We start from the raw sequence: 26,695 nt of genomic DNA, 5'->3' as shown, positions 1-26,695 counted from the left end.
ATGGGTGCCCGAGGTGGCACTGCCACGATGCCGCTGCTGCTGCTGCTGCTGGCCTGCCAGCCCCCGGCTGTCACCGCGGGACCCGCGGCCGGAGGTAAGCCCCGTCCCACCGAGGGATGGAGCAGGGAGAAACCTAGGGGATAAAGCTTGGCTTCGGGAGGGATGGGGACCCAGCGGTGTATGCGCAGGCTGTCCTCTCCCCGAGCTGTCGCCAAGCTGGCAGGAGCAGGGAGAGGGAGCTGCCCGTTTTGGGGTGTTTGGGCCAGGCTGTCCTGCGTGGAAAGCCGAGGGAGGGATCTGGGCTGCTCACGCACTGTGGCGATCAGGGTGCTGGGTACTTGATGCTGTGCCCAGGGGCACACACGAACGTGGTGCTGGGTGGGATGGGGCTCGCTCCCTGCACACACGCAGGAGCCGCACGGTCTGCGCCGTGAGCAGCCCAAGGGCAAAAGGCACTTTCCTTGCTCCATGAGCACGGAGCATGGGCATGTCCTGCAGCCCCAGCACGGAGAGCCAGCCCTCCCTGCCCATGTTTGGCCTTGCCACAGTAGCTCTGTGCAGGGCAGCCCCTCTCATCCAGGGTGCTGGTGGGAACCACGGAGCCGGGCAGCATTCTCCAGGGCGTGCGTCAGCTGCGCTCCGTCCGTCTGAGCTGTGCACGGGGCGGCTGCATGCACGGGGCCAGGGAGCCCCGAGGGGTGCGGGATCACCCCTCACATGATGGGGCACCAGGGGGTGAGGGTCACCCCCAGGAGAAGGAGCCTGGTGCTGTAGGACAGGGGATGCTGGCTGCTGTGCTAGGACAGAGCTGGGCAGAGGGTTACTGCAGGGCAGGGAGCAGAGCGGGCGCTTATATCCAGTTTATATCCAGTTAGCCCAAGAAGTGGCAAGGTTTGCCCACACAGCCCTTGGCACAGCAATGTGCCCTGCCTCAGCATCCCAACACCCATCCTGCATCCCACCCTGCACCTCTTCTGCACACCTTCTGCCTCCTGCTCCCTCTGCTGCTAGGGGATGCTCATACCTGCGGTGGTCTGAGTTTCAGGTGGCTCTGGACATGGGTCCCATCCTGCTTAGGACAGGTCTGTGCCTTCACCTGACCCTCAAAGCTGCACTCTGTATCTAACCAACCATTGACACTGTGTTAGCAGCATCCACAGCTTCAGCAGTGATGGGAATTGAAAAAGCACTTTTTCCCCTAAGTCACCCCAAAACCACTATCACATCTCACCGAGCGGTTTCTCTTCCCAAACCTCTCCAAGGGTTCCAAACAGCAGTTTTGGAAAGCAGTTTCCAAAGGAATTACTGACCACCCCTGCACTTTTGCTCCCCAACCATCTTCTGCATCCAAGTCTGTGTCAGTGTGAGGAGGAGGAGGACAACCCCATAGCCTTGTGGCTCTCAGCACATGTAAGGTCCCTGCAGGTCCCTTGTTGTCCCTGCTCCCTCCACAGCAAGCAGGTGGCCTCCGGGACATGTTCCTTCCCTCCGGCCTTGTTCCTTCTTTTCTATTCCACATACTAAAACGCTGATGCCTGGCAAGCTGTGTGGAAAAAACACCCCTATTGTTAGTGAACAGAGTGGTCTCCTTCATTCCTGACCTTTCCATCCCAGGCAGGGATTTCACCACACAGAGCCATTGCCCGCTCGGGTGTCCGGGATGTCCCCCAGGGCTCCTGGCATTCCCAAGCTCTTCCATGGTGAATGGGCTGCAGCAACCCCCCCCCCTAAAACCAGCACCTGGCTTTCACTGGTACCAGCCAAACCCCCTGGGCACAGCTCCAGGAATCAATGAAAGGGAAATATCATAGGAAAGGGGGCTCGAGCTCATTTTCTGATGCTGGGGACTATTTCTGCACCCAGCGGAAGCAGATGTGCCAGCTGTGACCCTGGGTCTGGGTACCAGCTTCCTGCAGGCTCCTTCCCCATGGGAGCATCCCTGCTGAGACCACCAGTGCCCATGGTCTCATGGGCGTTCCCATGTGAATGTGCTTGTGTTGCTTCCAAGCCCAGGTTCAGGGGCTTGGAAATGGAAAATTTTCAGCCCCACATGGGAAGAGTCATCGTGCACATCAACAAGTAGGAGATCGTATCAAAAAGAGAACAGCACTCATAAAACTTGCCCTCTTGACACCCGAGTGTGAAGCTTTAGGAAACTGCTCTTAGGCAGCTTGCTTCTCCTCCGGTTCCCACTGAAGTCACTCACAGGCTGAGCTCCCCCTTCCCCAAAACCCCTCTCCCTGGGGGTTTGGAATGAGGAGGGATGCGGGGGGAAGAAGGAATTGGATGTGTGGGGTCCCTATGAGCTGCATCCACCCTGAGCATCCAACAAGAGGATGCCAAAAAGCCACCCCCAAGTGTTGGTTGAACACCTCAGCAGTGGTGATGGGGGTCCCAGGGAGGTGAGTGTGACCCCAGCTTGTCCATGTCTGCCCTGGGAGCAGTGTGTACCCCAGGGTACCCAGCCAGGACCCCTGCTGCCTCCTCCAGGGTTATCAGCTCTTTTCCTGTCCTCCACTTTTGGAAATCGAACCGATTTCACCGAAGTTTCTTTTCTGTGGATGTGCCGCATGTTTTGAGGTCACAGCTTCAAGCAGCTGGAAAAGCTTCCAGCTGATGGGAAAGAACAGGAAAAAAGGCTAAAAAAGGGGGAGAACGCAAACTGGTATCGTGGGAATTGTCAAGAAATATTCTCGTCTCACTCTTATATTTAGCAACAGAGAGCTGTGGGCAAATACATAATACACACATTCCTCCAGGATCGCAGGACAGGGTTAAGGCTGAGGAACTAAAGTCAGGTTGAAGGCTGGACAGTAACAGGGTCTGGGAGGCAGCAGCCAAATCCTGTCTGTGTGCCTAAATAAAGCTCAAAGCACAGACTGTTCGCAACAGGCGAACAGCCCAGCCTGGCTCCCAGGGGCTGCTCCCTCAGCCCTTTCCAGGTGCCGGGCTCTGGCTTGTGTCCTTTTTGGGAGACAAGCGTTAGCATCACCCCAGCCTTCAGCTGGGGCAGTCCTAGAAACGCTTCAGCTCCTCTCTGTTCACTGCTCGTGGCTTGCCTGTGCCCTGGCAGGTACTTTTAGACTGGAGCTGAGGAACAATTCCTGCCCCAAAGGGTGCTCAGGCATTGGAACAGGCTGCCCAGGGCAGGGCTGCAGTCACCGTCCCTGCAAGTGTTCACACACTGTGGAGACGAGGCCTCAGTGCCATGGGTTAGTGGTGGCCTTGGCAGTGCTGGGGAACGGTTGGACTGGATGAGCTTAAAGGGCTTTTCCAGCCTGGTTGATTCTATGACACTGCACAGCCTGCTTTGCAACCAGCCACGTACCTTCAAGCCTCCTGGAGTCCCAGAGTAAGGAGGGTGTCCATCAGAGACCCCTCATTCCCAAACCAGTCCTTCCCGGAGCCATCTCCCTAGTGCCCTGCACTTGTTTGCGCATTGCCACATTGCATGTGGACGGGATGCCCTGCAGAGCTTTCCTAGGGTCAATGTAACAGCAAAACTGAGCTCAAGAAAAACATGTGATGAGCTGAGCTGTTGCAGTGGGAAAGGTCTTGCCTGCATCATGCTCATTTTGCTTGTGAAGCCTGCAAATGGACCCAAGGCTTCTTGTTAATGGGGCACAATCAGAGAACCCACTTTGCCCTGATGGAAAGCCAAGGGCGGCTTTGCAAAGCAGGCCCACATTGGGGCAGCTTTGGATTCTGCAAAGCAGAGGAGGGGACTGTTGCAGCTCTTCCCATCCCTGGGATGGGAGGATGCAGGTTTGCCGCCTGGTTGTTGCCCGTTAGCTGTCACTCATCCTCAGGACAGACCAAATAGGGCCTCCGAGCATCGCCCTGCCAACCAGCAGCGAGGTGGGGTGACGGATGTTTATGCCCCGTGCCCTGGATCCCAGAGGGTGATAAATTCCCATTTTCCATCCCTCCTTCCCAGGGTGTGCCAGTTGTGCATGGCCCCGTGCAATACCTCTGGGAGCTGCCCTGTGCCCAACGGCTGCTCTTGGCTGCCTGACAGCCGGACAGCCAGCCAGTAGCAGACAGAAAGCATCTCGGGGAAGCAAAGGGTGCTGCCAGAACTTGATGGGAGTGGAGAAAGTCATGGGGCAAGCACGGTTTGGAGGTTCCATCATGTGCCTTCAAACCAAAGAGAGATAAAAGTCACCATCACCGTGACTCACTGACTGGTCAAGGAGCCTTCGTGAGCTGTGAGTCAGCTTGGGACGGCCCCGTGAATCCCTGCTGCTTCTTTTGCCCAAATCTTGGCTTTCTGCTGGTTGTTTTTCCTCTCTCTTGTGGGCAGGCAGATGAAAGGCGGGAAAGGGAAGGGGGTTGGGGGCCAGAGCCCCCCACTGCTTGCAGTGCCATACCCAGGCAGCTTAATTGATGCTCCCCATCTGCTATCATGGAATCATAGAATCATAGAATGGTCTGGGTTGGAAAGGAGCTTAAGATCATCCAGTTCCAACCCCCGGCCATGGGCAGGGACACCTCACACTAGACCGTGTCACCCAAGACCCCAGTGCTCCGCAGTGCACAGGCAGAATGCGTGGGGGGGTTCACCAGGAATTTCCCATTGCCTTTCCCAGCCTCTGGCTGGGCTTCAGTCGGGCTTCATCCCACAGCAATCTCTGGGCTCACCGGGGTCATTTCCTCTGGGAGCTGGGGAGGAGAGAGGGGAGCGTTGGCCCGAGGTGGATGTGGCTGAGAACAGGCCCATGCCGTGCCCCGCAGCCCTGGGAGGGGATGTGAACACCCGCTTCCACACCCCCACAGCCCCCCGCGGCCGGCTGGAGCTGCCCCCGCGCCAGGAATAGAGCAGGAGTTTGTTTGCTCTGTAAACAGCACCCGGCGCTGGCTTCCCATCCATGGAAAAGCCAGGGGGACCGCGAGAGTGGGGAGGTGGGATGGGAGGGGACCGCCAAAGGGATGCGGAGCAGAGCGGGGAGGAGAGGAGAGAAGAAAGAGAAGAGGAGAAGGAGAAGAGGAGAGAAGAGAAGAGGAGAGAAGAGGAGAAGGCATTTTTTAGCTCTAGAAAGCAGGGGGGAAATACTCATTTTCTTTGCGGTTAGAACTGCCAAGCAGGCAATTCAGCATGTCACCCCCAGATGAGCAAAAACTAGCCCTTCTCTCCCGCTCCACACTACAAACACCTTTCCCTGCCATGGAGATGCATTTCTCTGCCCCTCACAGCACCTAGCATCACTAAAAGCCCATCCTGGCCATGGCCATTGTACCTGTGTATGGTGCTGTGGGCACTGCCCTGCCAGCTACAGCCACAGCCAGATCACCCCAGTGAAAGCTCCTTCCCTACCCCTGAGTCCAGAGCTGGATGCAGGGATTAAATCCAGCAGGTAGCTCCTGCAGCATCCCCCTCCATGCACTGCTCCATCCTTCCCCCCTTTTCCTTGACTTTGGCCAATAACCACCCCCCATCTCTGCATTCCAAGAGCCGTTTGACACAAGCAAGGTTGGGAAACATCCGAGCCTGGGCAGCTGGAGATGGGCCCCTCTCCAACGGTGCTGTTTGTTGACAGCAGGCAAGGATCTCTCCGGTAACATCCAGCCATTCCAGGGATACTCTGTGCATCCCCTGGCCAAGCTCTGCCGGTCCCCTCGCCAGCTCCCAGGGAGGCTCCTTCCCTGCACTGGGGCTGGAGATGGGCTCGGGAACGGGCACCAGTTTGTGATGGGATTCAGCAATCTCCAAGCGGGATGTGTACCCTGGGTGCTCAGTGCTTCCCCCAAGGTCCCCCTGCTCCTGCAGCGCTGGGCTGGCCAGGATTGTCCCCCTCAGGCCCTGTGAGCCCTTCCCAAGCATGGAGCCGGAGTAGGAAAAGCTGTGGGAGCTGGGATGTGCAGGGTGGAGCTGGAAAACCCGCCAGCCAGTGAGTAGAGAGGGAGACGGCTTGGGAGAAAGAGAAAGAAAGAAAGAAAAGAGGAAAAAATAGAAGCAAGCCCGACTGGGGTGGTTTGGAAACCACGTCCTCTGGGGCTGATGCGATATTTCCAGGCCAACCTCTGGCAGCGGAAGCCTGACTCACACTGCAGGGGACGGCACAAAAGCCCCATTGAGCCGCCTGCTTCCCCAAATCCTCCCACTTTCTCCCCGCGCTTCGCTTCCCAGGGCAAAAACTCCAATCACTGCTTCCAGCTCAGGCTTATTCCTTAAGTCCCTCTGGAGCCATTCAGCCACATGGCATTAAGAGCTCTCCATCCCTGCTCCTGCTTACGCCAGGCTTGGGGTGCAGCCGATGCGTGTCCGGGGCCGCAGCAGTGCCAGGGATCAGCTCCTTGCACTCCTCTCCATGGCTCTGCATCTGGCTGAGCAGGAGAGAGCAGGAAATACCATCAGCTTATGGGCTGCTTGAATCATTGTAAAACCACGCTGGATAAGCAAGAGCTGGAGCTCTGGAGCTCCAGCCAAGCCTCCTGGACCCCGCTTTATGGCCTCCAGCTCTAGCAGCTCCTTCAGGCTGCTTTGTAAGGATGGGGAAGGCAGGCAGGAGCCGGCAGACACATGGGGCTGCAAAGACATGGGATAATACAGCAGAATCCCTCCCAGGCAGCGCAGGGTCTATGTTTTCCCCTGACCCTCAAGTCCGTGGGCTGCAAAAAGGCCCTTTTCTTCTCCAAAGCTGTGAGGCAGGGGAAGGCGAGTGGGAGAGCATCTGGCAGGGGAACAGGCAGAGGAACTGGATTCATAAACACAGACGGAGGGTTTCAAAGCAGCGCAGTGCAGCCAGAGGCAGGGGTGGAGGAGCTGCTTCAGAAGGCAGGAACCAGTGGGATGGGATGGGGCAAAGCAGAGCAGCCTGGTCCAGGGGCTCTGTTCCTGCACCCAAACCAAGGGCGATGGCCACGTCAAGCAGCCCGGTGCAGGGTGATGGGCTCTAGGTTTGCTGGCGGCATCCCGGGAGCTGCTTTCCAGCAATCTCTGCTGGCCGGCACTCCTGGAAAGCATCAGCCCCGGCCCTGGGGAGCCCTGCTGTGAGGAAGGGCCAGGTGGAGGGTGGGAGGCGAGAGCCGGAGCTCTGGTTCCCATTGCCGGGGTTCCAGCAGCACGCACAGCCTTGACTCCGGATGTGGGAGCTGCAGTCGCTGTCTGCAGTCGTGCGGGATGAAGCCTGGAAGCAGGGATGGAGTGAAAAAGCCTCCTCCACGTAGGAGCAACCGCAGCAGGGGTGGAGCTGTGCTGATGACACCCACCTGTAAATCTGGGGCTGAACCCCACAAGCAGGAGAGCAGGGAGAGGCTTTTCCCTGCTCTCCTCCATTATCCCTGTTTTCCCCTGGGGCTCTGCCCCATCCCAAATGCCTGAGCCCACCCTGGAGGAACCAGCCCTATGCTGCCTGTGGAGAAGGGTCCTGCTAGCATGGGGGGCCATGGCATGTCCCCAAGGTCCCCTTGGGCTTGGATGCCATCGCTGCAGCCCAAAAGCGGCTCATGCGTGACCAGTCTCCATTATGCTGCAGAGACCCAGGCAGGTCTCTGGGCAGCCCTGAAGGCAGCAGCAGCCCCTCAGCTGTCCCCCCGGCACCCCCTCCTCCAAGCAAGGCCCCCGCCAAACCCCAAAGGCTGTGTTTGCCTTAGCCTGCCCTGCAAGCTGCTCGTTTCCTTCCCTGGCCATAAATAAAACCACACCGTAAAACGAAGGGAATGTGTAACATAAAGAAACCTTTCTCAGTAAGATCCCTTCCTCCACCCTGTGCCGGGATGGGGGCACAGCCCAGCCCTGCCACCTCTAGGGATGCAGCCAAAGCATGGCAGAACGTGGGTCCTGTCGGGAGCCAGGCTGGGATTTAGGGAGGCTGAAGGCTGGGGACACCCATGGTGGAGGCAGGAGGACTGGTCCTACCCATCCTGACTGTGCTGGCAGAGCTCATACAGACACTGCTGGCGACCGGGAGGGGATCACGTTGCCAAGCAGCATCCCCAGGGATGGGTGGGTGCCCCCAAGCCCCCCTGGTGTTTGCACGGCAAGTGGGTGACACCACCTTATAAAGCCATTCAGCCAGGAGAAAACCACCCCCAAACAACTCAGAGAGCCTCAAAACCACCTCCCGGTGCTGCTGTGGAGGAGGAGCACACCAGGCTGGGTGCCCCAGCTGCACCTCATGCGAGGGGGGCTCAGCAGCACCACCGACACAGGGGCTGCTTGATGGCACGGGAAGGAAGGAAGGGGGGCAGCCGTCGGGCTGGGCTGTCGAGCGCCCGCACAAGCCCGGGGCTGTTCGTGCAACAAGGAGCCTTCATTGCCGGGCTGTTTTTCCACCGTCGGAGCAGCGGTGTGGCCGGGGCGGGACGCGGCTGCAGACACAGGGAGGCTTTCAGGGGGGGCCCGTGTGCTCGCACGGGGCTCTCCTGGCACCCGCACGGGTGATTAAAGAGCTGCTTGTAATGGATTCCAGTCCCCTCCCTGCAAACACACACCAGTGCTGGCCCCCACCTGCCCCGCACCGCAGCCTCAATGGAGCCTTGTTGAGTGCCCGGCCCCTCCCCAGGCTGGGATTGCTCAGCTCCTTCCTCCTCTGCCTCAGCATCCTTCTGAGGAGTCCCTGCAGCACCTTGAGGACTCCTCTGTACCCCCCACATTGATACAGATCCTCATGCACACCCCAAAATGCATCCCACAGGCAGGGATGGGGATACCCCAGGCTGTGGTAGGAGCCTGTGGGTAGGGAAGGCATCCCTCCACCAGCTCACATTCACCCTACACACCCAGGAGACATCTCCCTGCTCCTAAACCCCAACATGTCCAGCACCAGCTCTCTCTGCAAAGCCTTGTGCTGAGCTTTGTGAGAGCTCTCCCTTCCCTGGGATGAGACTTGGCTCCTCCGTCCTCCTACGTGCGGGGGAGAAGTTTGTGTAGTTTGTGTATCAAGATGTTAACAACATGGAGCAGAGCCCAGAGCAGCCCCATTGAGCCCCAGAACCCGGGACAGGCAGGGATCCCATCCCCTCCGCAGTGCTGCTCATCATCGGTTCTGCACCCAGAGCTGCCGGAGCCTGTGCACTCTGGAGCTGCCAAAAACCTTCCTGAAAACCAAACACCAGCAGTCAGAGAGGCCGATCCCGCCGTGCTTCCAACTGGAGGAGCAGGGGGCAATGGCCCAGCAACCCAGTCGTGGCGCGTGGCCGGCGGCTGGGCAGGACGCCGGGGCCTCGCACACAGCCCTCGCTTGTTCCCTGGCCCCGGGAGGGGCAGAGCACACCCAGGGCCCTGCTCCCAGCCCCTCGCTCCCTGCTTTTGGCTCTTCTCCTGGGTGTTTTCAATGCAACCCCCCCCCCCCAAACCCGAATGACCATGCAGCCTATAATCTGCTGGCTCCTGGCCGGCTGCTCGGAAACTGTGACGGAGGCCCCTCTCGTCTCGTCAACGCCTTTCCATGGGCCTGGCAAGGCAGGGACAGCGATTTCCTGCGGGACACTGCGCGCTGGGAATGGCAATTATTTTTAGCCAAGGTGAGCGGGACAGCCAGGGTGCCCACCCCAACCCATGGCCAGGACACGGAGAGCGCTGCTCCCATAGAAGGGGAGCTTGAGCATCTCCATCCAGGGATGAGGCTCAGCTTGAGGCACAACATAGCTATGGAGCGATCCCCTGGGAAAGGTGCTTTTGGGTCGCAGGAGTGCATCCGCATGGGGTGATGCTGGGACGCTTGGCTGCCGCCAGCACACGCATAGGGCTGCATGCCTGGGGGGGTTCCCTATGTTCTTTGTCCGCGTCCAAATCGGAGCTGTGGGATGATGCACCCTGTGCCAAGGAGGCTCCTTCAGGGTGAAGGAAAACCCCTCATTTGGGAAAGAAAAAAACCCAAAAATCCAGCAAACCACATTTTCTGCATCTTTTGCAATGTGGAGGGCAAAGAAGAGGGGAGAAGGAGGTGAAAAGCTGCGAGTCCCTTGTGAAAGAGAAATGCCACAGGTCAAGTGGTGTTCTCATCCTCATCCTGGCCAGGCTGCTGAGCAGAGGAGGAGAGCAGCAAAGCAGGAATTTGGGAAGACAAACAGCAGTAATTCACACCACTGCTGCTGGAGAGGAACCCCAGGCAAGGTCCCCTCCTCCTTCCCAGCAAACAGCACCGCTCCCCTGGGCATCCCCATGTTCAGCAGCTCTTTGTTGGTAGTATTTGATGGGAAAAAGAGTGGAAAAACATCTCTGGCAGCTCCTGGAGAACGGAGGCGGGACACAATGTGCTGGCTGCGGAGCTGCTGCCCCTTGTCACACTGGAACGCTCCTCCAGCCCCAAAAGTGAGCCCCAACACAAGCCCCAGCATCGCTGGACTGGCAGCGACACTGGTGGTGGGTCCAGGCCTCGCCATGAGAGCAGCCGCTTGGTGCCCATGCGAACAGCACGTGGTTTGGATTAGGGGAAGCCACAAAACCGAAACCCAGTGGGAGCCAGAGCACAGAGCACGCACGGGGGAACCTCGACAGGAGCCAGCACATAACGTACATGCAGCATCGCCGGGGAGCACAGTACATTGCATGCATGTGTGCACGCCTCACTGGGGCATGAGCACGCCTGCCTGGGTCTGGGCCAGGAAAGAGGAGGGGAAGAGTCCCTGCTGTGATGTGCCCAGCTCACTGAGTGCTGGGACAAGGTGGTTGTGAGAGCAGCACCCATCACCTTTGGCCACCGAGCGAGGTGTGCTGGGGCTGGGTGGCCTTGCAGGGACCCCTGGGAGGAGGGAGCAGGTCAGGAAGGGCCAGAGCCCTGTGAAGAACAGCAAAGCTCCTCTGAGTCACTGGGCTGAAGACAAGGAAGGCAAAGTGCCCCGTGCCAGCGGCAGGAAATGAGCAGGCTTGAGCAAAGGGCTTGGTATTAAAACAAGATATTTCCATAGTTCCATGCTGCCATTTCTTCCCTGCCCGCAGCGGGTGGGGTGATGGGCTCGCGACACCCGTGTTATTCTCATAAACCTCAGGAGAAAGCAGAGGTGTCTTCTCTACAGCCAGCAGCAGGAAATCACCTCGTGTGGTGCCTCTGCTCCTGAAGGGCTCAGGAGAGCATCCCCTGCACAGGGCATGGCACAAGAAAACGCACTGAGCCAAAGGAGAGCACTTCAACTCTGCCCCTGCCAGACTGGCACCACAGAAAGCTGGATGTGGGGCCTCAAACCCAGCTGTGGGTCTGCAGCAGGGTGGGTTTGATGCCAAGTGAAGTACAGCAGGAAGGCTCCGCACACATAACCTGGAGCACAGCAGGCTCTACAGCCTGCGACTCCACACAGTCTGAAAGTGTGCGTGTTCTCCCCTCTCCTCGACATATCCTCCCCAGACGTTTACAACTTACAGCTCTTGTTTATGCTTCGCCCTGCAAGCGCAGAGTTAACTTTGCCATGGGCTGCTCTGGAGCTAAGGCAGACACGTGCATTTAACATGTGTGCTATGCACATGCATGCATGAGCCAGCCCAACGTTATAAAGCACTCTAAAATTAAGCCTTGCCACTCCCTGTGCTTTTAATTCTGCCCTCTCCCGCATGTGCCCTGTGACACAGTCTTTCATTTCACGACCACATGCCATTGCGCTGAGTCCCTCCAAGGGTGATGTATACTGGGTGTTGAATAGGTTCCAGCGGCATATTTGGGCGCCCTGTCTGAGCAGAGGCTTCTGTACAGGCTCACATCCACATATGGATCACAGGCACACATATTTAGTTCTCCAGCACTGATGGAGCAGCCACCTTCAGGGTGAACATCAGCAGTGTCTGGATGATACAATAAATAATAGTCATCAAATCCCAGACTGGTTGGAAGGGACCTTAAAGCTCATCCAGTTCCAACCCCCTGATGGGCAGGGACACTTTCCACTAGAGCAGGTTGCTGATGGCTGTGACAGAAGTGGGAAAGACTCCTTAGGGTAACAGTTTGCCTCCTAACACTTGGGAACTCAGCCACATGACAAGGAGAAAGGTTTCTCTATAAAGCTCCATGGGCAGGGACCCATGCCTCAGCACCTAGCCCCTGGAAAACTCTTCCTTTAGGAAAAGCAGGAAACAGGCTCCCTGAGGGTCTGTCCAGGCTGCAGTCATAGCACCCTGTCACAGGGGAAACAGGAAAGGACTGATGGGTGTGCTTGGGAGGCTCCAGGCTCGGCACTGATGGGTGTGCTTGGCTCCGGGCTCGGCACGCACACAGCAGGGCTGGCACGGGTTGCCTTTCCCTGCCTCACCCGCTCTCCCTTCTCTCCCCAGCCTCTTTCTTCGGGGATGGCTTCGTGGAGATGCCGCTGGCGGATGCATCGCGCACGGTGCGGCTGCGCCTGCAGCTCTACACCAGCCAGCAGAACGGGCTGCTCTTCCTGGCCGCCGGGCAGCCCGACCACCTCCTGCTCCAGCTGCGGGACGGCACCCTGCAGGTCCGCACCCACCGGGCTGGGGTCTGTGGGGCTCCATCCAGGATGAAGGGGCAGCACCTGGAAGCAGGAGCCCATGGGGCCAGATGCAAGCGCGGGCTGCCAAGACCCCTGCCAGGGGATGCTGAGCTCAAGAGGAGAGTGGACACAGGCTTGGGATTATCAGAGACACAGGGTCCAGCTGGGGAAGCTCTTCACCACTACATAGAGTGGTGCTGGGGAGCATCATGGAGACACCCAGACACCAGCACCCCATGGTCAGACATGGTGCAAAGCACCCCGGGGGTGCAAGGGGTTAGTGAAAAGAAAGGATGAGATGAGAGAGGTCTCCCCTGTGCTACCACAAGCCAAATGGAGCTAGGACATGGGAAGGGATGAGGGCAGAAGAACAAAATTCACTCTTGTGGTTATGATGCTGGCATTCACCATGAAGGAAAAGAGCAGGGAGCATCCAAGATGCACATCCTGCCTCTGTGCAGCACGAGCTGGGCCACCAACCACATCTAAACCAAAGCAGGACAGCAAACGAGCAGCTGGCCGGAGGGCTCCCTAATGCAGACCATGTGTCTCAGAGGCCACCAGCTAACCCTCTGCTTCAGCAGGCTCCAGGCTGCTGCCAGTGGGAAACAAAGCCTGCTATTTCCCTGCCCATTCCCAGGGGAAGCAGCAGCCCAGGTTGCAGGGAGGGAAGCTAGCAGGCAGGATGGAGCAGGGAAGGAGCCAGCATCTGGCAGATGTGGGGAGAGGAGAAGCCCATCTGTGGGACCGGGAGATAGAGGAACACCGGGAAATAACCACAAGACTTGGGAATGAGTGAAAAGGAAGGAAATTCAGAGAATGGGACAGAGAGGACATGAACACAGGGAGGATGAGGGGCAGTATGCCTAGAGGTGGAGGAGAGCAGGGCACAGAGCAGCAGACAGAGGGACCAAACCACTTGTGAGTGCCCAGGCAGGGGTCCGTGCTCCGGCAGGGATTTGTGGTAGGTAGAGAGGTGTCTCCTTGCTTGCGCTGAGCACTCTGTGTCCTTCCCTGCAGGCCAGGCTGCGGCTGGGCTCAGAGGAGGTGACGCTGCAGTCCCCAGCGGAGCTGCAGCTCAATAACCTGGCAGTGCACGACGTGGAGCTGCTGGTGGAGGACGGCAGGATGACGCTGACCATCGACGGCCTCTTCAACAGCTCCGTGGACATGGCAGGGCCCGCACGGGAGCTGGACATCCAGCACGGCCTCTACGCCGGGGGGACAGGCAGCCTTGACCTGCCGTACCTCGCCGAGGCCAGCGCACCCTTCCGAGGTTGCCTCCACTTGGTGACATTCAACGGCCTGGATGTGCTCTCCCCTCTGTCCTCGGATGGCAGCTCCAAGGTCTTCCACCGGGTCCAGGAAGGCTGCAGCACACAGTTCTCCGCAGAGCCCGAGGAGCCCTTTGGGTTCCTGGGGCCACACTCCTACGTCGCGTTTCCCACGTGGGAAGCGAGGGAGGAAGCAACCATTGAGTTTGTGATAACAACCAGTATCACCCAGGCACCCCTCATCTACCACGCAGGGCTGGAGAATGACTTCTTCTACCTGGAGATCTCCAACGGGCGCCTGAGGGGATTTGTGGAGAAGGGGAATGGCATCATCGTCCTGCACAACAACGTCTTCATCAGTGATGAGCAGCAGCACTACGTCAAAGTCCACACAGACATCCACAAGTTTGAGATACTGATAGATTACTATGCCTCATCCACCTCCAACAGGGGTATCAACAACTACCTGGATCTTCAGGGAAACCTCTTCATTGGTGGTATGAATGAAAAAGCTCTGCAAAGGCTGAGAGAGCATCATCTTGCTTTCATCTCGGTGTGGACCATGACCAACAGCTCCTTCGTTGGCTGCTTGGAGGACCTGCGGATAAACCTGCAACGGAGGAGTCTGCAAGATGCCGTGATCACAAGGGACATCACATTAGGCTGTGGAAAACAGGACCACTACTGGGAATACGATGAGGTGTACGAGCAGGATGAGGCACCCACCTCCCCACCTCCAGATGTCTGGTCGGGAGCTCCAGGGCTGGTGGTGGAGCCGTGCCGGCCGGACAACAGCTTCCCACCTGCCTTTGCCAACATCAGCAGGCTGCTGCATGTCAGCCCGCTCATTGTCTCCGAGGGGGGCACGGCCTATCTGGAGTGGAAACATGCCCAGCCAACAGTGGACTTGAGCCTTGCGAACATCCGCCAGTCCCAGATCCTCTTTAGCATCACCAACGACCCGAGGCACGGCCAGCTGGAGCTTGACATTCCTGGGTCCAGGAGCAGGAGGAAGTTCACCTTGTTGGACATTGTGAATCGGAAGGTCAGATACATTCACGATGGCTCCGAGGGGCCCATGGACCAGCTGATGCTGGAGGTGACTGTGACAGCCCAGCAAGGGGTCCCAGAGTGCTTGCGGCAGGGGCAGATGTACCTGCTGCCCATGATGATCAACCCCATCAATGATGCCCCACAGGTGATCTTCCCCCATGGGAACCACATGACAATGCTGAAACACACGCGGAAGCACCTGACCACGGACATCCTCCAGGTCCTAGATGATGACACATCCTGTGATGACCTGGAATTCCAGCTGCATGGTGGCCAGCAGATGGAGGAGGGTTATGTGGAATACGACTTTCATCCTGGAGTGCCCATCGAAGAGTTCTCCTGCAGGGACCTGGAAGCAGGCAACGTAGTCTACGTGCACCAGAGCGGGACAAACTCACAGCTCACCTTGCAGGTGAGTGATGGCACAGTCCCGAGCCCCATTGCTACCCTGAGCATCCTTGCCATCGACCCCGACATCCACCTGCACAACAACACCGGTCTCTCCATCTCCCAAGGAGGAGCTGCACGCATTACCACAGCCAACCTGTCAGTGGAGACAAACGCAGTGCAACAACGGGTGGCCATCCTCTACACCCTCACAGAGCCTCTAAAGTATGGGGAGGTCCAGAAGCAAGGGAGCATGGGAGGGGAATGGAAAAAAGTTGAGTCCTTCTACCAGCAAGACATGGAGCAAGGGCGCATCCAGTATTTCAGCACAGACCCGGAGCACCGGCTGGAAGATAGCATGGAAAAGCTGAGATTCAAAGTCCAGGTGGGGCAGAAGGTGTTGGAAAACAACACCTTTCTCATAAGGATTAAAAGAGCCACTATTAAGATGAAGACCATGGTCCCCCTCCAGATGAAGAACAAATGGCACAGAAACATCACCACTAAGGAGCTGGAGGCAATGTTGGAAGATCCAAACTCCACCTCAGTCCCCTTCCACTACGTAATAATCCAGGCTCCCAAGAAGGGAAACCTGGAGCTGCTCGGCAACAGGCTCACCGAAGGCTTTGGATTTACCCAAGAGGACCTGCAGAGAAGCCACCTGAGCTACAGCGTGACCATCAGGAACTCTCAGCAAGCCGAGGACACCTTCCAGTTCCGCGTGCGAGCGGGCGAGCAACACTCTCCTGTCTACACCTACACCATCAGCATTGGCGGGGACCCCGATGCACCAACCCTGACCAACGTCCTCCTGACTGTGCCAGAAGGCGGGCAAGCGGTTATCTCCAAGGACCACTTGTTTGTACAGAGCATGAATAGCATGGACTACCTCTATGAAGTGATTGAGGGGCCGGCGCACGGGAGGCTGGCCTGGGCTGCGTCCCATGGCTGGGCCTCCAGAGAGGAGATCACGGAGTTCACCAACGATGACATCCTCCAGCGCCGGCTGCTGTACCAACACGATGACTCCGAGACGCTGGAGGACGACATCCCCTTCGTAGCGACCAGGCAGGGCGAGGGCAGCGCTGAGCCCGAGGCAGAGGAGGTGAGAGGTGTTTTCAGGGTCTCCATCCAACCCGTCAATGACCACACTCCGGTTCAGGTGGTGAATAAGGTGTTCAATGTGGTGCGCAACGGGCAGCACCTACTGACAACAGACGACATCGCCTTCACCGACAAGGACTCCGGCTTCTCCGACACACAGCTGGTGCTGGCGAGGAAGGACATTCTCTTTGGCAGCATTGTGTCCGTTGATGACAGAAGCCACCAGGTCTATCGGTTCACACAGGATGACTTGAGGAAGAAGAAGATCCTCTTTGTCCATTCAGGGGCTGACCGGGGCTGGATCCAGCTGCAGGTCTCAGATGGTCTCCATCAAACCACAGCCCTCCTGGAAGTACAGGCGTCAGAGCCCTACCTCAGAATAGTCAACAACACCGGTCTGGTCATCCACCAAGGCAGCCGCGGGAGCATCGATTCCTCTGTCCTCAGCCTGGAGACCAACATGGACATCAGGTCAGATGAAGAGATACGGTTCCTGATAACAACCCCCCCGAGGTGGGGGACCGTGCTGAGAGGGGAGCAGCCGGTCACGGCCTTCTCCCAGAGGGACCTGCTAGCAGGAGAGATCTCCTACCGCCACAATGGGAGCAGGAACACACGGGATGAGCTCCAGTTCACCGTAGAAGTGAATGAGGTGGCAGTGGAAGACACGCTGGCCATCAGCGTGTTCTTGAACACCCATCCCAGCCCCTTGCACATAGTCAACCACAAGGAGATCCATGCCTTCCAGGGGGAAGGAGCAGGGATCAAGGAGGAACACTTACTGGTGAGTATCCCCCTCTCTAGTCATTCCCCAAGCATTCACCAAACCAGGAGAGCCACCCATGGGACTCCACTTTACTCCCACCTGCCCAGAGCAAAGGACTTGTCAGGCTTTGCCATGGGGTAGATGGGGGGTTCTGGCATGGCATGAGCAAGAAAGTGACTCTCACGGCTTATCCCACAGCAAAGCCTTAGGGTACTGCACAGCAGTGGGGCTGTGGGGCAGTCCAGGCTTGCAGGCACCAGCCCCACACTCACAATGTATCTCCCCCACACTCCCAGGTGACCCATGAAGAGATCCCTCCCCAGGACATAGTCTACCTGGTGAGAAGCCCCCCAGCTTCTGGCTTCCTGGCAATGCTTCAGCACGGCCAAGACTCAAACGAGCAGCCCAGCCTGGACCCCATCCAGTCCTTCACCCAGGAGGACATCAACAGCGGCAGAGTCCTCTACCTTCACTCCAAGCCCCAGGAAGAGCGTGACCAGTTTGTGGTGGACATCACAGCCAGCAGTGCGGATCCTCTGGAGGGGGTGGTGGTGAGCCTGGCTGTGCTCCCCATCACCGTCCCATTGGATGTCCGCAACATCACGGTGCCAGGAGGTGGCTCTGCCACCCTGTCCACAGGCATCCTCAACATCCCCAACCCCTACTACACGGCTCTGGGTGTGGAGTTCATGGTGCTCGAGCCGCCCCGGTTCGGCATCCTCCTGAACAGGGAGCAGTCCATGGATGCTGGGCTGCACAGCTTCACCTGGAGAGAGGTAGAGCATCAAGGGTGCCCCTTGCCTACCATGCTGCTTTCCCAGGGAGGTTGGGAACATCCCAGGGTGGGCTCCAGCCCTCAGCAACTCTGAGAGGCTTTGAAAGGCTCCTCTTCCCATCCAAGATATTTGCCCTTGGGATGGAGGGGTTTGTGGTGGGGGGCATGTATGTAAACACACCCTATGGTGTGTTTAAATGTCCCTGGGGATACAGGGTGGGGATGCAGGCAGAGCACTCACACTAGGATGCCCCGGAGCGACTGGTAGGTGCGCATCTTGCTCCCTCCTCCCAGGCTGGGTGCTCAGGTCCCCTTCCCGAAGGTCACCCAGCCCCTGCCCCGCAGGTGGAGCGGCAGCAGATCCAGTACCTGCAGCACAGCCCCGGCGCCAGGACCGACAGCTTCACCCTGCTGGCGAACGCCTCCGAGGTGGTCCGGCAGAGCCAGCCCAGGACCATCTTCATCACCATCCTGCCCCGCGGCTCCAAGGGGCCCCGGCTCAGGGTCAACGCCGGCCTGCAGGTAAGATACCACGGGGATAGGAGGCAGCCACTCCTAGGGGCTTAGCGCCAGGACAGCGGGGGGTAGTGGTGGGGTCAGTCCCTCATGGGGACCCCCATTCCAAGCCTGGTCACGCACCTCTGGCAAATGGGGCACAGCAGAACCCGGACGCGGATGAGAGGCAGGCGATGGGCTGCGGGATAGGAGAACGGTTTCCCGGCGGGGCGAGGCGCTGCAGGAGGCGGAGACCGGCTCGCTCCTTCCGCCCCGTCGATGCTGCAGCCGGCCGCAAGATGGGAGCATCGCCTCGCAGCAGCCTTGCGGCCCCACAGCTACGTGCCACGGCGGCAGGCAGCGGCCCCTCGCCGCCTCTCGGAGCAGCCAGCCCCAGGGCCCGCTCCATTAGCCCAGAGCGGGAATGCTCCATTGTGTAGGCACCTTTCACACCCCTTCTGATGCCCATCGCGGTGAAGTCAGAAGCAAATACGTCTCACAGGCTCGTGGAGTCCCCTCTTCTGCTTCAGACGTCTCCTGCCCCATTAAGGGCCACTAATTGCAGCAAAGAAATTAGTAGCAAACAGGAGTGCCACCCCCCTAGGCTATCCTCACCCAGCCCAAGTTTTCCCAAGCTGGCTGGAGAGAAAACAGCTCCTTCCATCACAATCATCATGGCCAGATCCTTGCAGTGACTTTGGGAAGGTGTCTGGGAGCCTGGACTCTGGAGAAGATCATAGAAACATGGAATTGTTTAGGTTGGAAAAGACCTTTAAGCTCGTCAAGTCCAACCATTCCCCAGCACTGCCAAGGCCACCACTAACCCATGGCACTGAGGCCTCGTCTCCAAGCTGTGTGAACACTTGCGGGGACGGTGCCTGCAGCCCTGCCCTGGGCAGCCTGTTCCAATGCCTGAGCACCCTTTGGGGCAGGAATTGTTCCTCAGCTCCATCTAAACCTGCCCTGGTGCCGCTTGAGGCCGGTTCCTCTTGTCCCATCCTTTGTTCCTTGGGAGCAGAGCCCAGCCCCACCTCACTACAACCTCCTTTCAGGTAGTTGTAGAGATGCTCCAAGGGAGGGGGACAGGCAGGGAGAGGGACTCAGGGCTGCCAGCAGAGTTTGGGGTACCCCATCCACAGCCAACCCCTGCTCTAGGCCTGCCTCAGTTACACTCCCCAGCCCAGGAAGCTCAGCCCCTTCCCAGCAAATCCCTTTTATAATGCAATGAGTGCTCCAGGATCTTCCCCAGCTGTGCACAAATCCTGCACTCCCATAGAGCCTGGTTAACCCCTTAGCTACTGAAGCCATGGCAGCCCCATCCCTGCTCCAGAGGCTACAAAGCCCCTTTCTGCTGGCTCCCTGGCTCTGGCAGGGTGGAGGGAGCCGGCAGAGCAGCTCTGGCTCCCGTGCCATCCATTAGACACAGAGCTGGCCCTGTGTGAGAGGAGGAGAAGGAGGAGGCTCCTTCCCTGCCTTATTTTTAGCCAGCCCATTATTAGCCCAGTGATTGCAAGGCAGTCAGGGAAGCACGTCCTTCTCTCCCAGCCACCATGCTAAAAAAAGGGTGAAGAGAAAGAAAAAGCTCCCAGAATAAACCCTGAGTTTATTCCATGTGTTTTCCATCGGGATCCCCCGCTGCACTGGGAGGGGTAACCTCGGCTGCCCGCAGGAGGGGCTCTGGAGCTGGGAAAAGCTGCCTGCTCCCAGCAGGAGCAACGCTAAGGCAACCCAAGGCTCAGGAGAGGCCCGGCCCTGCTGTTTGTGCTGTGGCGAGAGATGACTTCAGCGTTTAAAGGTCAGGCTGGGTCCAGGAGGAGGATTGCACAAAGCTTCCCTCTGCTGCCTGCACCGGCCAGCGCTGGGATGCAGAGTCCATGCGGGGATGAGGAGACAACGGGCAGGGTTCAAACCCCAAAGCAGAGCCCTTTGGAAAGGACCTCAAGCAGCTTCTTGGGTTGCAGCAGGAGAAAGGGTGGCAGGATGCCACCAAGAGAGAGGCTTCCAGTGCTGCACCAGCGCACACGGGCACGCTCCGGGCGCTGCTCCACTGAGTCTCCTGGAGAACAGAGGCGACACAGAGGCTGAGCAAACATAATGGGAGCAGGAACCAGGCAGGAGGCTTTAATATTTCAGAGGATGGGGAGCATGGCGAGGTGGCTCAGCCCCGGTGGCGCGGGCTCTGAGCCACCGTGTCCCAGTGAGCAGTGATGCCCGGTGCTGCCAGTCCCCTCGCCTACAATCGCCTCTCCAGGCTTTGACCACAGGGAGTTTTCCTTGGCACTGAGCCCCGGCTGTGGTAGCAATTCCAATGGGCACTGAAGTGACCTGGCTGTGGAGAAGGAGCAGCCTGAAACTTGGGTGCACACACAGCACAGCAGCAGCTCCCATTGCTGCGTGTGTCCAGCAGTGCTTCCCCCACCCCATCCCTCCAAAGCTGTGTTTTCCAGCCTGCCTCCCGCCATCCCACGGGGACTTCCAAGAGATTTCATTTCACTGCCGGCACCCACACCCACTCAAGCAATGCTTTGGGTTAGGCCAGCTGAAAGCCACAGAGAAGAGCTCATCACAGCCAGCTGAGCAGCAGAGCCAGTGCCGGGGTGTTGTCCTGTGGGCCTGCGGGATGCGGGCCAGGCGCGCAATGCTGCGGGATGCAGCATATCCTGCCCCTCCGCCCTGCATCAGCTGCAGGAAGGCTCAGTCCATGCAGCCCACGTTTTCTGGGCATCCTGAGAGTGAAAAGCAGCTCTGGGGTATGCTGAGGTACAGCAAAGGGTTAGGAGCAGGGAAAACTGCCTCCAGCTGGAGGTGGGAAATGCTGAGGCTTTGGGGTGGTGGCATCCCCAGGGCCAGGGAGAAGCAGCCCTGGGAAGCTTCACAGCGGCCCTGAGCTCAGCTGCATACTTGTCATTCCTGCAGGGTTTGCTGGGGCGGCTGGTGGCCTCGCTGCAGCCTTGGGAGAGCACAGCGGGATGGGTGCTTTGCTGGGAGCATGAGCTGGGAGAAGCATCCAGCCTGGGAGAGATAGGGCTGTGGTCATCACGTACCCAGGGAGCAAGTTCAGGGCTCAGTGACCCCACTAAAAGCCCTTTCCCTGCAGAGTAATAGGGAGCAATGTGGCAAAGGCACAGGACCGTGCCTTATTCCATTCCCAGTGCTTGGGAAAACTGAGGGCAGGGGTGAGCCCTCCCCCGTGCCCTCCTGCACACACCGTGCAGATGCATGGACCGTGGTGGCAAACTTGGCAGCAGTGCAGGGTGAGAGAAGCCAGAGGATGGAGGCATCTCCCAGCACACAGACAAGGCATCCCTGTGGGCCAGGATGTGCTCAGGCAGCCAGTGAAGCGCTCTGAGTTGGGATGGAGTCTGGAGCTGGCTGGGGAGGAGGGGAGAGGTGCTGGGAGCATCACAGGGGATTACAGCCTCTCCCTATCCCCCAGCTGCGGGAAGGTGCCACGGCTGCCATCAGCCCCTATGTCCTGAGCGCCGAGGATGAGGACTCCCCGCCGGAGGAGGTGATCTACTCCATCCAGCCCCCAGCCAATGGGAAGGTGGTGCTGAGGTCGGCACCTGGTGCTGAGGTCCGACGCTTCACCCAGGCCCAGATTAACAACGGCCTCATCCTCTTCATGCACCAAGGTAGGACAGGGCTGAGGTGCCCTGGCCCCCTGCATCAGCCTGAGGGAGGTGGTGACAGCACTGGGGGGGAGCTGTGCCACCAAGGTGGATGCTAACCCCATCACTCAGCACCCTGATCCAAGCCATGCCAGGTTAATGAGAGGCTGCAGCCTTCTCTGCCCCAATAAATGCCCAATGAATGCTTTCTGCAGGGCAACTGGATGGGGGCTTCGCCTTCGACCTGTGGGATGGCGAGAACCTGTCTCCTGGGCACTTCTTCCTCATCAGGGCCCAGAGAGAGCCCCTCATCAGCCTGGCCAAGAAGCAGAGCCTTACCGTGTGCCCAGGTGGGTACAGGAGTGTTCCCCATCCTCCCAGCTGGATGGCAGACCCTTGCCCCAGCCCCTGCCTGAGCACTGTGAGGAGGTGCCTGCAGCCTCTGCTGCAGGCAAGTGGCGAGGCCATGGGTTGAAGTCCATCCTGGACATGTTTTCCAGGTGCCCTGCAGCCCATCACCAGCCAGAACCTGCAGGCAGTGAGCAACAGCCCCGCCAGCTCCACCGCTCTGTACTACAGCATCGAGCAAGCCCCGCGCCTGGGCAGGCTCAGCACTGCCCAGGGGGAGGAAATCAGGAACTTCACCCAAGCCCAGGTGAGCTTTTCCTGTCCCCAGCATCCTGAGGCACAGCCCTGCATCACCCCATGGCTCCCAGCCCGGCCCATTGCCACCAAGGGCACCTCATCCCCGGAGGAGGCAGAGCCGGGCTGCAGCCACATCGTGGCTTTCCCAGCTCTGCCAAGGGCTGCTAAGAGGGATTAAGAGCTGCCGCCCCAGCACCGGCTTTACCACGGCCACCAGCCTCGGATTTAGTGCTGGGAGAGGCTCAGGGAGTTATAATCCCCTTTCCTTAGCTCCCTCCCTCCTGCAGACCAGCCGTGCTGGCTGCTGCCACAGGTGAGAGCAGAGTGCGATGCTTTCATCCCTGCTCTGGGCTTTGTCGCACAGGGACAGGCTTTGGAGGGCATGGCAAAGGGCTCATTTCTAAACCATCACTCAGAAGCACGCAGGTTTGCCCACCATGGTGCTGCCCTTGCCTGGCCTTTCTGCTGAGCCTCAGTTTCCCCCGCTGCTGGGCAGAAGCATCCTGGCAGGGAGGCACAGTGACTTCTGGATGGTGTCCATACCACTGCTGGTGATGATCCCCATTTCTTACTTAACCAGTGCTTGGGTGCTCCTTCCTGGAGCTGAGCTAAGAGCCCAGGGTGCACACATTGGCTCTGGCACAGCATCACCACCTCCCCAACCCTCAGTGCCACGGTGCCCATCACACCAGCGATGAAACAAATGCACTGTTTTCCACATGGATCTGTATTTTACCCTTCAGCAGAGCTCCTGGAGGTTTTCTTTGTTTCTAGGTGGACAGCAGGTTGATCTTCTACCAGCACGAGATGCCAGAGAAGCCCTTCTGGCTGGCTCAGGATGCCATCCGCTTCCGTGTGGTGGCTCCCACGACCATCTCCGATTCCTTCATCCTCCTCGTGCTGATCTCCTTCGAGGCAAAGTGTCCCCAGCGCTCAACCCAGCTATGGAGAAATGAAGGTAAAGAAGGAAAGGAGAAGTTAGAGACAAACGGGCTCTCCTGAAGCTGGGATTGTGCAAACTTCAGGAGAGCTTGTTTGTACGTAGACGCTGCTATGCCGTTTCCCATGGCCAAACAAGCATGAGCTTTGAGTCATCCAACATCTAAATCTGCATCCATCCTTTAAGTGGCTCTCTGCACAACTCCTTCCTGCATCATCTCTCCGAACTAACTCCCAGTGATTCTCATGCCTCTCCGTTTCTTTGCAATCCTCCTTTCCCTCCTCTAACTTGCTCTCCTCTAGCTCTGCTCTCCCCTGCAGCAGATCCTGGCTCTTCCCAGGCCTCACAGACCTTTGGGGTTTCCCTTTTCTCCCCAGGTCTCCAGCTCCCAAGGGCTCAGCGGGCTGAGATTGGCACCGCAGTCTTGGATGCCTCCAACCTCCTGAGCCAAGTCCTGGTCCCGGAGGGAGCTGCACACGATGTGGTCTTCCTGGTGACGGGGCTACCGGCTCATGGGCAGCTCTTGGTGGCCGGTGTGCCCCTGGAGCGGTCTCAGCCATTCTTCCTGCAGTCAGACCTGGCTGCAGGGCGCCTGGCGTATGCCCATGGTGGGGACAGCATCTCTGAAGACCATTTCAGGTTCAAGGCTTGGCTCCGGCCCCGGGCGCAGCAGTCCCTCCGTCCTCCACAGGAAGGGGTGGTCATCTCCGAAGCTTTCAATATAACAGTGACCACCAGCAGCATCAAGCCACTGCAAGTGGTGAAGCAGCAAGAAGTGCTGAGGGTGCCCCCAGGCTCCGTGGTGACGCTGTCCCAGGAGTACCTGGATGTGGCGGAGGCACTGGGGTCCCCAGAGGAGATGGTGTACAGCATCCTCCAGAGACCTCCTGCTGGCCACGTGGCCAACACACACAACCCACAGGAGCCCATCGACCGCTTCACCCAAGCGGATGTCAACGCAGGCCACGTGGTGTTTGTGGCCAGCGGGAGCCATGCCCCGGGCTCCTTGGCCCTGAGCCTCTCCGATGGCCACCACCCGCCCACCCTGACCTCACTGGACATCGAGGTGCTGCCTGCGGGGAGCACCGCTCCCAGCCCCATGCTGCTGGAGGTGCCCCAGGACCTGAACAGGGCCCCCGTGTCCCACCATCACCTCCTGGGCACCACAGGGCTGGGGGAAGGCAATGCCTTGTACAGGATCACCAGGGAGCCAAGGTTTGGCCAAGTGCAGGTCAACCAAAAGCTATCACGGGGCTTCTCACAGAAGCAGCTGGACCGCGGGGAGGTGACGTTCACCTTCATCGACCTCAGCTCTCCCGAGGATGCCTTCCAGTTCCTTGCCATGTCCCGGGCAGCAAACAGGACCGGGGTGGTGAATGTGACCGTCCGTGCCCTGGTGAAGGCTCAGCCAGGCAGCCTGTGGCCCAGGGGCACCACAGCCCTGCTGGACACCAGTGTCCTGGATGCCAGCGAGCTGGCCAACCGCACCAAGAGCATCCCAGTGTTCAAGGTCCGCAGGGCACCCCATGCCGGTCGCCTGGTGAGGGTCTCCAGGGACCCAGGACAACCCAGCACCCCCATTGAGACCTTCAGCCAGAGCGAGCTGGAGCAAGGGCTGGTGGGGCTGGAGCTGCTGGATGCTGGGGAGACCGACCAGCCCCTGCAGAGTGACAGCTTTGTGTTTGAGCTGGTGGCTGCCGGTGTGCCACCCGCATTAGCATCCCTGGGGTACAGCACTGAGCCCTACAATGCCTCGAAAGCCTACGGTGTCACCCTGCTGACTGCCCCCATGGCACCCTCACCCCCCATGTCCCAGCCCCAGGGCACAGCACGGAGCAGTCCCAATGCCAGCGAGCTGGGCATGCCCCCCACTGCCTGGCTGGGCACTGGTGCCACCACCAGCCCCAGCCCCGTGGAGGGGGGCACCTTCCTCAGCTTCATCGAGGCCAACATGTTCAGCATCATCATCCCCATCTGCCTCATCTTACTCCTGCTGGCCCTCATCCTGCCCCTGCTCTTCTACCTGCACAAGCGCAACAAGACAGGGAAGCACCATGTCCAGGGCACCCCATCCTCCAAGGCCAAGAACGGGGCCGTGCCGGACCAGGAGACCTTCCGGAGGACGGATCCCAACCAAGGCATCCCCTTAACGACTGTAAATGCCCTGGAGGGCAAGGGCACTGGTCCCCCACCCCCGGCCACGGGGGCACCCCCAGACCCCGAGCTCCTCCAGTACTGCCGGACTTCCAACCCCCCCTTGAAAAACAACCAGTACTGGGTGTGAAGGGCTCAGGAATGGGGCACGAGACCTCCTGCAGGTCCAGACCCTCCCAGATACAACCACCACCTCCTCCCGGCTCTCCTCCTCCTCCTCCCTGGGAGCTGGCATCCCATGGACGCAGGAGGGCTCTGGGGATACAGGGGCTGCCCACCCAGGAGCCCCAAATCTGCGTGCGGCTTTGGGCAGGGGAGGGGGGCTCTGCATAAGCGAGGCAGGACAGGCAAAATGCCTGAGCATCCCTGGGGAACGCTGACTTTGGGTGCTCACTGGGGCCACCCCACAATGCTGGAGCACCGATCCCCACCAAGCCACCCAGGCGGGTCCCAGTGGTGGCTCCTCCATGGGCAGCTCTTGACGTGAGAGGGAGGATGAGGAGCAGCTCGCGCTGAGTCAGGCTGGGGGTGAAGCTGCCCAAATCCCCCAGGGCTAGGCGGGCTGACACTGGAATGGGGCTTGGAAAGAACTCTGTGGCCAATGCCAGGGGAATTTAGGAATCCCCACCCACTTGGAAAGAAAAACCCTGCCTCGCTCTTCCTCTACGTGCCTGCCCCATGCTTCATACAGCAGCTTGCACCCAGCCCGGGGGGGGTTGCACAACAGGGAGGGATGGCAGGAGCTCACCTGGGCAGTGTGACACCGGAGAGGAGAGCAGGGAACCGGAGCCAGCACAGTTTTCCACTGTCTCCTCCAGCACAAGAAGTAAACAGCGTAAGCTGCCTTTGCCGAGGTGCATCATGCTTTTTGTAAGCTGTAACATCCCTTGCCAGGCCTGTTCTAAGCCCAGCGAGCTGCCGAGTGACATTTGGAGGTAATGGACCAAGCTCTAGGCTCTTACTCAACTTTTCCCCAGCCTGGAGTCCTTAAAGCTTCAATAGGAGTTGAGGGAGAGCAGAGGGAAAAACTGAGCGCTGAGCCCAGGATGGGACCCAACAATAACACCCTGCTCTGCTGCAGCTGGGAAGCTCATCACAGGGCACAGCCCG

The 26,695-nt window shown here is 58.9% G+C and overlaps 1 protein-coding gene across 1 annotated transcript; it reads left to right on the top strand.

Annotated features, from left to right (window-relative positions):
* CSPG4 (chondroitin sulfate proteoglycan 4) lies at positions 1-25,715 on the top strand (the record flags this gene model as incomplete). The annotated part of the gene is made up of 10 exons (XM_080626636.1): positions 1-94; positions 12,203-12,366; positions 13,402-16,983; positions 17,262-17,741; positions 18,086-18,262; positions 21,672-21,870; positions 22,062-22,196; positions 22,347-22,501; positions 23,266-23,449; positions 23,809-25,715. 10 exons carry the CDS (start codon positions 1-3, stop codon positions 25,713-25,715), a joined length of 7,077 nt encoding a protein of 2,358 aa, XP_080482762.1.
* Between the last annotated feature and the right edge of the window lie 980 nt (positions 25,716-26,695).

This window comes from Psittacula echo (genome assembly GCF_963264785.1).
Source record: "Psittacula echo genome assembly, chromosome: 10".
NCBI lineage: Eukaryota > Metazoa > Chordata > Aves > Psittaciformes > Psittacidae > Psittacula > Psittacula echo.
The sequence above is the reverse complement of the archived record's forward strand: the minus strand, read 5'-3'. Positions and strand labels throughout refer to the sequence as shown.